The following is a 12,015-nucleotide window of genomic DNA, read 5'->3' as shown; positions in this document are numbered from 1 at the left end:
ACACTGGGCAGACCACTAGGGACAAGGGGGGTGTGTTTTTTTTACATACAGTACTGTAATCTATAAGATTACAGTATACTGTATGTATAGTGTTTGTTTACTTTTTTGAATTTGGCGCCGTTCTCCGTCCCCGTGCGTCGTAACGTCGCAGGGAACGGAGATCGGCGTCACACGGAGGCACTGTGTGAATCGAGCGAGGACCTGCTCGCTCACACAGCGCGGTGGCATCGCTGGATCCAGGGACAAGGTAAGTAAAACTCCCTGTACATCCAGCGAGGCGAGCCCGAGTCTGACTCGGGGTTACCGATCCTAGCCCAAAAATCTCACCCCGAGTCAGACTCGGGAACACCGCCCAGGAGGTTAAGGAAAGATTTAGAAAAATTAACCACTTAACCCTCGGACCATATTGCTGCCCAAAGACCAGAGAACTTTTTGCGATTCGGCACTGCGTCGCTTTAACTGACAATTGCGCGGTTGTGCGACGTGGCTCCCAAACAAAATTGGCGTCCTTTTTTCCACACAAATAGAGCTTTCTTTTGGTGGTATTTGATCACCTCTGCGGTTTTTAGTTTTTAGTTTTTGCGCTATAAACAAAAAAAGAGCGACAATTTTGAAAAAAAATAATATTTTTTACTTTTTGCTATAATAAATATCCCCCAAAAATATATAAAAAAAAAAATTTTTCCTCAGTTTTTGGCCGATACGTATTCTTCTACATATTTTTCGTAAAAAAAAATCACAATAAGCGTCTATTGATTGGTTTGCGCAAAAGTTATAGCGTTTACAAAATAGGGGGTATTTTTATGGCATTTTTATTAATATTTTTTTTACTAGTATTGGCGGCGATCAGCGTTTTTTTTCGGTACTGCGACATTATGGCGGACACTTCGGACACTTTTGACACATTTTTGGGACCATTGGCATTTTTATAGCGATCAGTGCTATAAAAATGCATTTGATTTCTATAAAAATGCCACTGGCAGTGAAGGGGTTAACACTAGGGGCGGGGAAGGGGTTAAGTATGTTCCCTGGGTGTGTTCTAACTGTAGGGGGGGTGGCCTCACTAGGGGAAATTACTGATCTTCTGTTCATACATTGTATACATCATACATCAACATTTCTCCCCCTGACAGGACTGGGAGCTGTGTGTTTACACACACAGCTCCCGGTCCCCGCTCTGTAATGAGAGATCGCGTGTGCCCGGCGGTGATCGTGCCCGCCGGGCATGCGCACGGGAGTCGGGGGCGGCACGCGCCCCTAGTGGCCTGCGCAAGAGCCGACTTGCCGCCGTAAAAGGTGGGCGGACGGCAAGTAGTTAAATACAGATGTATCCTCTTGCAGAAAGTACAGTAAGCAAGCTAAAAACAGTGCATTCAATAAACAATTATGTAACAAGGTTATATTGAAGTTTGCTGTTAGATATAGAACAAAATTTGAAGGAGTACAGAGTACCAGTATTTTCCTAGGTAGTTTTAGCCTAAAAATTCCCGCAGGTGCAAGTTTTATACATTGTGAAATTATTGTAATGATACCTGTGGGTTTATCCTGACCACATATGGCATATGTGTGTTGTAATTCTATGCATCCATCCCTATTTTAAATTAAAACTCTGACATTTTTTGGAATATGCAAATATATTCTGATTTGTTAAAGATCCAGATGTCTGAAGCTTTAATCAGGTTGCTGAATCTGCATGTTTTTGGCCAGTGCCTCTTAGTTTACATTGGCACAGTTAGCTCTGCAAGAAAAATAGTTTGTCAGTAACATTAACCTCCCTGGCGGTATGATTCTTTCCGAAAAAACATGCTGAAAGCGGTACCATTATTTGCAAGGAAATTTGGCGTTTTATATTGTAGGTCTGTAATTTTTAGAAATAACTCACTTAAATCTTGACCAAACAAGATTTTAATAGGCATCACGGGTATGACATTTTTTTAAAAACAAAATTATAAATTATAATATAATAAATAATTATAAATAATTATAACAAATAATAATATAATTATAATAAAAATTATTCAATAATGTAATCAAATTAAAATCACTGAAATTTGCTCAGTTGCAGAATTGTTGCTGTCATTATTTTTTTTTTTTATGACGAATTTCCCCACAAATCGCTATCGCACAATTCTGCAAGTGATTATAATTTATTATCGCTGTTTTTTAGCTGATCTAAAACTATTTTTGACATAAAGGGATACTTTTGGTTGCTATGGACAATCTACAGTTTGCAGGGAGAAAGAAACGTTTTTATTATATAAAATGACATGCATGACACAGGACAGACCACTAGGGACAGGGGGGGTGTGTTTTTTTTACATACAGTACTGTAATATATAAGATTACGGTATACTGTATGTATAGTGTTTGTTTACATTTTTGAATTTGGCGCCGTTCTCCGTCCCCGTGCGTCGTAACGTCGCAGGGAACGGAGATCGGCGTCACACTGAGGCACTATGTGAATCGAGCGAGGTCCCGCTCGCTCACACAGCGCGGTGGCATCGCTGGATCCAGGGACAAGGTAAGTAAAAAGTGCCTGTGGATCTAGCGAGGCAAGCCCGAGACTGACTCGGGGTTACCAATCGTAGCAGGAAAATCTAACCCCGAGTCAGTCTCGGGAACACCGCCAGGGAGGTTAAAGACCAACAGAGAGATTTTATGAGACTAGGTTTGCAAACATAGATTGGTATTTATGGGCACCCATTTTGATCCCGTTATTTTTCACACAAGCTCAATTTTAAAGCGGTTGTTAACCACGGCTGGTTAAGAAAATAAAACCTGCATCGTATACTAGCACATTATGAAATACTTGCCTTAGAACAAAGCCCTCCTGTGGCACACTGTCACCACTGAGAGGGCTGACATCTTGCCCCAGTCTTTTTGCAGCATGCCGGAGTGTAAGGGAAGCCTTCAGTTCCGGCACAAAGCTTTGAAGTTTTGGCAAGGTATGCCGGGCCTTCAGAGCGATTGCGCCGGTGATGTCATTGGTTGCATCCAGGGTAAATATCTCCTAAATGGTCCATATTTAAGAGATATTAATTTTAATTATTTAGGCAATATTATTTTTACTTATCCTTATTATAGGCTTACCTGTAGGTAAAAAAAAAAAGAGCAATTAAAAAATAAATAAGCCTGAAATCACATGGGCAACAAGAGTTGGCTAAGAGAGCTCTTCCATAGGGATGGTCTCTTAGTGATTCTGATACTGATAAGTTGTTGTCAGTGTCAGGATCAACTCTGTGACATGGCCCTTTGAGTGGGGATGTTTTGTGCAACTGCTTAATCAGTGACTGTTCTGAATACTTTTTTTCTTGGAAACTTAAAATGTTAAACATCAAATTACCTAATCGTCACATGTCAGGAAATTATGTGGCTCCCATTCTGAAATATATTCTTGTAAAGCTCATTCATACCTGCCAAGCTGAACCTGCCAAAGAATGCCTCAGTCTTTATAATAACAGTGTGTATCTGCATAGTGACTGGCCCGAGAAGTAGAATTTGCTCAGGAAATCCTGCGATAATGATTTGGCTAATCTGTACTCACAGAAGTCACTGGTTAAAGCAGATGTCAAACCTGTCCATCCAGACTTGAAATATTGTAGCTGTGTTTTACATCCTGTGGTTTGAACTTGAATTGCACCTGTGCAGGATAGTTTTTCTAATAAAAGGAAAATTAGTAGTAGTCTGACAATCAAACTTAATATATATATATATATATATATTTATATATATATATATATATATATATATATATATATATATATATATATATATATATATATATATATATATATATATATATATATATACACATGACCACTAGAGGTCTTAATGCAGGGTTGTCTGCCTAAAAAGATAAAGGTTAATGCAACTTACTTGTCTAATTAAATTATATGTTTTTGCTAAAGCAAGCATTGAAGAGGTTCAAATCGTCGGCAGATTTCTGTTTCTGTCTGTGAACCAATTATGAACATTTTCTTTCACATCCTGTACCTGTGACACCTATACATGGTATATGGAGGGCAGTTGTCACCAGCAAAGAGAGGCACAAGTGGCAAAAAAAAATTATAACCCTATTATGAAACTTGTGTGCTTTAATTAACTTGAACAAGTATGAAGATACTCTAAAAGTGATACAGCCTTAAGATGCTATTATCCCTCCTCCAGTATGGCCTACTGTATGCCCAATGCAAAAAAAAAAAAACCCAATGCATTAAGCAAACTCAATGCTTCTTAGTAAGCAATATGCCTATGCCATGACACAAGAATATTGTTTTAGAAAAAATGTTTAGAGCTGCTTCAGGTATATTTTTCCTACTTCAATTTAACATATATGCTATCATACATATATATTATCCTGCATGTTATTTTATCAGGAAACCACACTTTGAAATATCTGGTATGCTATTATCTCTAAATACAATAAAGTCACTTTCAATCTGTGTTTTCTCCCTCTTGGACATGCTTCCAGGAAGTACATTGTCCAATATTATCTACTCAGTGTTTGTCCTGCGGATAGGTTATCTAAGGCTTGTGCTGTGCTCATTCTTTGAGGGGAAAAAGAAGAGTAAATGCAAACAGCATTTTCTTACGACTCTTCATCTGTGGCTTCCATTTAAAGTCTTTTCTAAAAAAAAATGTGATACATACATACTAACATTATTTATTAATATCTTGAATTTGAATGAATTTTTTCAAAGATAATTAGTATTAGGCCAGCCTGCTGTCTGTAGGACTGGGACTTGCTGTCGTTAATCATGCAGCATACTTTATGAACCTAAAGTAGATGTAATATTCATAACTAAAATGAGATATAAGCTTTAACATGTGAATGTAATTTAAAAGTAATTTCAATATATTTAAATCTGTAGCACTCATTATTACAATATTTGTCATTCCTACCATGGGTGCCCTTATTCAGGCTCTTCCTGTTATTGGGTAATAATGCTCCATCTCTTTATCCATCATTTTATCCCAGTTGCGCACCTGTTTTTCTCCCTGTCACATGGGCTTCTGATAGAGAAGCCACGTGCACCTGATGTAACAAGGGACTGCAATGAGTGTACCAGTGACCATTGAAACACACATTACACAGGATGATCCACTATGATTCTATGCAGCCATCACTGTAGTGCAAATAGACAGAAAGGGGCTGCACTGATATGCAACTATATTTTGGTAAACAAAATCAAGTATTTATGATACACAGTGCTTTAGAAAAAGGTAAAGCAGAACTTCAGCCCACCTCCTTAAGTGTCTATGCCCCCTGGGTTCCACCATTATGATGAGTGCGCAGATGCATCCAATGGCTCTGCCCAGCCTTTGGGTCCTAGCAGAGCCCATCAATGCATTTGCGCACATGCGATGGAAATGCTGCACATGCACAAAGACAGGCATGGTATTCATATTACCCTATTAGTGGTCTTTGAGTGTGTTCAGTAAAACCCATGCATGCACAGATACTGAGTACCCCAATGCACATGCAGATGTACCACAGGACTCTCTCGGAATACAAGCCCTATAGCACATCTGCAGATGCACCGGGGGGGGGGGGGGCGAAGGCTGTGACAAAGTCTAGTCTAAAAGAGTGGAAGTGCTTTGCAGCACAAAAAAAGCCCTTTAAAAAAAAGGGGAATATCCTTTTGATAAAATAGGGAGGGAGAGGAGACAGGGAAGGACAACTTCACAGTTAGGGTGAAGGTCTTTAATTCAGTTAAAATTCAGGTAAAGGACAATGCATGCATAAACAGTGTATCAATCATTGAACTGGGAGCAAGATCAGGCCATTATAGTGAATATACCTTTAAGCCCCGTACACACGTCCGAGGAACTCGACGGGCAAAACACATCGTTTTGCCCGTCAAATTCCTTGTGAAGCCGCCGAGGATCTCGGCGAGCCAAAATTTGCCATTGAACAACGAGGAAATAGAGAACATGTTCTCTATTTCCTCGCCGAGGTCCTCGTCGGCTTCCTCGGCCGAAAGTGTACACACGGCCGGGTTTCTCGGCAGAATTCAGCTCTGAACCGAGTTTCTGGCTAAATTCTGCCGAGAAACTCGGTCGTGTGTACGGGGCCTGATAGTTCAACTTTTTCATATTAGGTGTCAGCCAACCAAGTACTTACTATGGATGTGGTCTTGTATTCACATTCCTTTATTTTTCTTTAATTAATTCTAGTTGCAGGACCTTATTTGCATGGAATTGCCCTGAGTTTCCGGTGCCTAGTTGAGTTACCTCTCATAGGTCAAAGACATACTGTGCCATATATATATATATATATATATATATATATATATATATATATATATATATAGATATATATATATATATATACAGTATAGTATGTTGTAGCAAACTTATGCAGATAATGCCTTTTGAAGAATTATGATCAAGGTTCCAGCCAATGTGATTTCATAGATTATTTAACATGGCAGTGAAAAGGCCAAGCTTGATGTTAGACATGCTGTAACACATATAAACTATCTCATGAGCAGAAATGACATCAGAGCAAGATTAATTTCTAGTTGTTCTTAATTACTTGAAAGTTTTTTACTGCTTATGGTAGCAACGCGTCATTGTATATGAAAAAATGCGCTCTAGCCAACTGTGCTTTCTCATTCACCAACTCTGTGTCACGGGATTTTATATGCTAATTTTTTTTGTTGCTAGCATGTTTCAAATTAGATAAAACAGTATTATGTTGTCATCGAAGATTTGAGAATTAGAACATTTTTCATGGATCAGTTATGTTCTTCCACATCATAATTAGTGATGGACGTTTGTTAAAAATTGTCATGGAATGAACGTGTCCTGTTCCCTAAGGCGATTTAACTTGTCTTTGTGAAGTCACATAGGGTATCCGGCAAAATATTTGAACACAGCTGCTGTTGTTACGGACATCATTTTTTCTGGGAACGTATTTGAATAAAGTAAATTGGATGTCATTTGCCATATACTGTACACTGCATTTTCACTTCTTTAATATACAAAATATTGTTTATTAATTACAGTTTTTATCTTATAGACTTTTATGTCTGTAATAATGTATGTATATAAAGTTTAAAGTAGAACTATGACTTTCCATTCAAAAACATGTGTTGTAGAACTTAATTATATGTGCATCTGTACATACGTAATTTTCTCTTAGCCCCCCTGTAAAGTTTCACAAATACTTGTTGATCCTGCCAGTGAATACCACCTAATGCAGTGTCCTTTGATGGTGTTGCAACAATGCTGCACTATTCTTGAATTCAGAACAGAGTTGACACTCTCAGTGGGCACTCATGTTGGATGAAAAAAATGTGTTAAGCAGACTGGCTGTCGGCATTGTCACTGCTGGTTGACAAGTATGTAGCTGGTCAATCAGTAGCTGGCCAAGCCCAGTCCTGCCCACTGATTTCTGGATTGACAGTTGCCTCTGAACTCTGAGAGGGAGAGAGTATAAAACACAAATACAACTGGTTTTGGCTCAGTTAGAAAAGGTAAAGGCAGTTTTTTTGTTTACATCTTGGGGCTTCACATCGCATAGTAACTGGGTTCGATTCTTTAGCTTGTCAAATGGGAGCCTTTATTTGTATTTTATTATGGGCTACTGTAAATCCCTTTGCAGTATGGTAAAACAAAATATTTAAGCAGAGACAAAGGTGAACAGCAGCTTCACAACTACCATTGCTTTGTCCCCATCATTTGTGTTGTCTCTTGTCCTTGGAAATGTACTGTGAACACTGTTAAATAATTTGCTTGTATAAATGATTACACACAAATCATCATATTAGCTCATATACATATATACCACTATGTACCAGTGCAATTTTTGATATTTTAGCTCTGACAAAAACACCTATAAGGAAACAATCTGAGAATAGTTTGATTAATTTTTTTATTATGAATAATTATGGCTGGCTGTCTTTGTTGTTTTTCATCCTAGAGTTTGCATTTTTGCATGGTGGTTCCTTAATAGATTCTAGGTGAGCTTTGCACATCCTGTATTCTGGTACACAAGAATGCACATGTATCAGTTACAACACTGACAATTTAGTACACCTAGTTAAATGTCTATATTTACAATACATATTTTTTTCTATAAAAACTTAGATACAGTACTTACTACTACTTACTTTATCTAACATTTGGTTTTCAAAGTCAAAGGTTGCCAAAATGATTACTGGGGGTTCTGATATGAAAAACTCCATAGTTAAGCACAGTGGATGGGATTTCTGCTTTCCTGCTTGGGGATTGTCAAAATGCAAGATCAAAAAGATAACATTCCCTTACTTTCTTATCAAATGCCAGTTGACAGTATAAACATGTGTCAGGTCAAAGCAGAGGAACATTCCGCATGTTATATGGGTATCACAGTTTTGTGTGACAACCACAATGTGTTCTCATCCATGGCAATTGGGAGCAGCTGTAGTCCATCATAGCTCACTTTCTAACATCAGCAAGGGACTGCAATAATCACTGCTTTGAAAATAGTAAGCAATCAGCTCTTGATCCGCAAGCTGCTTTTTTTCAAAAGGGCAATAATAGTCAGGGCTAAGCTCTGTGATATCGGAAGTTCAACTAGCCTGGATCCTAATAATCCAGTTTACATGTGACTCAGATATTTTACAGTTGTTTGGAATTAGATACTTGGAACTTGTTTCTAACTCTAAACAACAAAAACATCATCAAAAAGACAGAGAAAAAGCAAACCAAAAAAGGAATAATGTATTACTGCAGTAAAAATGCTTTTTGAACTATAATTTTTGATGAACGTGAAGTTCAATTATTATCCAAATAATAATAACATCAGTCACAGCTAATACCAAATTTGGTAATTTAAGTGTATTGTATTTACTATACAAATTTTAATTCAGATGTTTGTAGTCACCATTACATACATATGCAATACGATTTCTGCTGGCCAGAGGTTTGAGCAACTTGTGTGGGCTGTTTGAAGTTGTGGTTGGGGGTGGGGGTAGATTCCAGCTCTCAGTCATGGTGAGTTTGGACAATTTGAGAGTATCAACGTTTGCATTTCAGCATTAACCATAATGCAACATAATGTCCACTGTAGACTTTGGGGCATGCCCCAGTATGATCATTTGAAATTGGACATATTCTAGTATCACATTTTCATCTGTCATAATTGATACCAGTTACTCTTTATGACTGAATTTTATATTATGCATGTATTAAGGTATTGTATAACATCTATACTGTTAGATGTAACATTAAACTAGTTAACATTAAACATTTACTTGTTTTTCATTACAGCAACAAGTCACTTATCCAAATGTTCAGAAAAAGAGAAGACGTATTGTGTCAACGGAGGTGAATGCTACGTGATCAAAGGCATCACAAGCAGTGGCACAACAAAATACATGTGCAAGTAAGAAATCTTCACTTATAAGACTTTTTCCTGCGATGGGGTTGCTATTCAAAGTAGTATCTAGCCATAAGACTTGTGTTTGTGAAACCAGAGTAGAAATACTAAACTATGCCATTGGTAAGAGATTTAGGTAAATGTATAGTCTTCTATTGTAACAATGGTTTCCACAACATTATTTGACATTACAGCTAATCATGATATCATATAGCTTTCAAATGTATTGTGCTCACTATGTATAATGGAGAATACCATGGAAAAAAGAACATGATATTCATGTTGAAGGCTTGGACTACCCCTCAACATAATAGAGTTGTACTTTTTTTTAGACTTTTAGACTAGTACATAAGGTAATTGAATAAGAATATATCATAAACACATAACTTTATGGCTTTGGCTATTAACTTTGTATAACAAGTCAGTTGTTCAGTGTTTTCGCTTTGTTGTTATGTATGCAGTTGTCCTTTTTATATAGTGTGATATAGTGTCACATTTGTATATTAGAATTTTTTCTGTGCATATACAATCCACATTTTTTTGTGTGACATACACACACACACACATTGGGGCTGATTTACTAAAACTGGAGAGTGCAAAATCTACTGCAGCTCTGCATAGAAACCAATTTGTTTTGTCAAAGCTTAATTAAACAAGCTGAAGTTAGAAGCTGATTGGCTATCATGCACAGCTGCACTAGATTGTGCACTCTCTAGTTTTAGTAAACCAATTAGAATATTTGTTATTTGAACAATTTCAGGGATTTACATTTAGTGATAGGATGTTATACTTTTTTTTGTTGTAATTATTAACCACTGCCATACAGGGCATTTTGAATGACAATTGCGTGATCGTGCGATGTGGCTCCCAAACAAAATTGACGCCCTATTTTCCCACAAATAGAGCTTTCTTTTGGTGGTATTTTTTGCGCTATAAACAAAAGAAGAGCGACAATTTTGAAAAAAACACAATATCTTTTACATTTTGATTTAATAAATATCATAATTAAAAAAAAAAAATAATAATAATTTTCCTCAGTTTAGATCGATACGTATTATTCTACATTTTTTTTGTAACAAAATCGCAATAAGCGTATTTGATCGGTTTGCGCAAAAGTTCTAGCGTCTACAAAATAGGGAATAGAATTCTGGCATTTTTATTTATTTTTATTTTTTTACTAGTAATGGCGGCGATTTGCAATTTTTATTGTGACCGTGACATTGCGGCGGACATATCGGACACTTTTGACACATTTTTGGGACCATTCACATTTACACAGCGATTAGTGCTATAAAACTGCACTGATTACTGTGTAAATGTGACTGGCAGGGAAGGGGTTAACACTAGGGGGTGCTGAAGGGGTTAAATATGGTCCCTGAAGTGTGTTCTAACTGTAGGGGGAGGGGGACTCACAAGGGGAGGAGATTGATGTGTGTTCCTCTGTACTGGGAACACACATCAGTCTCCTCACCGCTGACAGGACATGGATCTGTGTGTTTACACACACAGATCCATGGTCCTGCCGTGATTTCGGGCAATCGCGGGTGTCCGGCGGACATCGCGGCCGCCAGGTATGCGCACCAGGTCCCGAGAAATGCGGTGGGGGTGCATGCGCGCTCCCTAGCGGCCGGGAATGCAAGGACGTCATATGACGTGCACTCTAAAGGACGAAAGGTTCCCGCCGACGTCATTTTACTATGACTCGGTACGGAAGTGGTTAATAATATTTTTACAGAGGCGTTATCTTTATACCCATTCAGGGCAAAATTACAATGTCTTTGCAACGCCTACCCACTGATACTTACCTTGCCAGTGTTTCCCCATCATTCCTTTTTTTCTGCCACAGGCAGAGACATCACACAATACATTCAGGTGTTGGGGAATATGTGACCCCCTCCCAGGAGACAGTGCTTAGGTCTAGCCACTAATCACTAAGCCCAAGCACTGAGAGAGGAAGTTATGTCACCACTCCTATCACCTCCAACACCAGCCAACACTGTGAATTTTGTTGCCAGCTGCAACAGATGAAGGGAAAGTAGAGGATACTGGCAAGATCAGGGTATCAGGGATTTGGGGTGTGGAGGGGGCCTTTGGTAAACACTGTCACTTTGCCCTGAATGGGTCTCTTTATTATACCTCACATCTGTCACCAAAAAGAAAGAGAGCTAATCCAAAAGTCATAGTATAAAAAGAAGGAACAGAGGCATACGAGTGCATCCAAGAAAGCAAAGAGTAATGCAATGTAAACTGTAGCATCCATTCAGAATTTAGCTTTCACTGATCTGACTTTGATAAACTAAAATCTGATTTACTGTTATAAAACTTATTTTTTTTTATCATATTACAGGTATGGAATATTGCACTTGTATCACATTACAGCATTGAAAACACATTGTTATTAAATCCCTGCATTTTATTTGATGATCGTGCTGTCAAACCTGTAATGTTGATAAAGCTTTGGATATATTAGTCTGTATAATATCCAATAATGAAATACCTTGATTGTAAAAAAGGTAATATCAAGTGGCCCAGTTTTTCAAAAGCTTTTGGCTGACAGTGAAAAAAACAGAAACAAACATAAAAATTATGAATTTATAATCTGGAAGCTTCCCATTGGCTTAATTTTTTTATTCTTATATGAGAAAGGT

The 12,015-nt window shown here is 37.8% G+C and overlaps 1 protein-coding gene across 12 annotated transcripts in view; it reads left to right on the top strand.

Moving 5' to 3' along the window:
• Positions 1–12,015, top strand: part of NRG1 (neuregulin 1) — a 944,897-nt gene that overhangs the window by 899,701 nt on the left and 33,181 nt on the right. For all 12 annotated transcript variants that reach the window (XM_040325327.1, XM_040325332.1, XM_040325326.1 and 9 more), the window contains one exon: positions 9,259–9,373. In XM_040325327.1, coding sequence (XP_040181261.1) covers positions 9,259–9,373 — 115 coding nt within the window. The remainder of the gene's footprint in view (positions 1–9,258; positions 9,374–12,015) is intronic.

This window comes from Rana temporaria, chromosome 1 (genome assembly GCF_905171775.1).
Source record: "Rana temporaria chromosome 1, aRanTem1.1, whole genome shotgun sequence".
NCBI classification, from domain to species: Eukaryota; Metazoa; Chordata; class Amphibia; order Anura; family Ranidae; genus Rana; species Rana temporaria.
The sequence above is the reverse complement of the archived record's forward strand: the minus strand, read 5'-3'. Positions and strand labels throughout refer to the sequence as shown.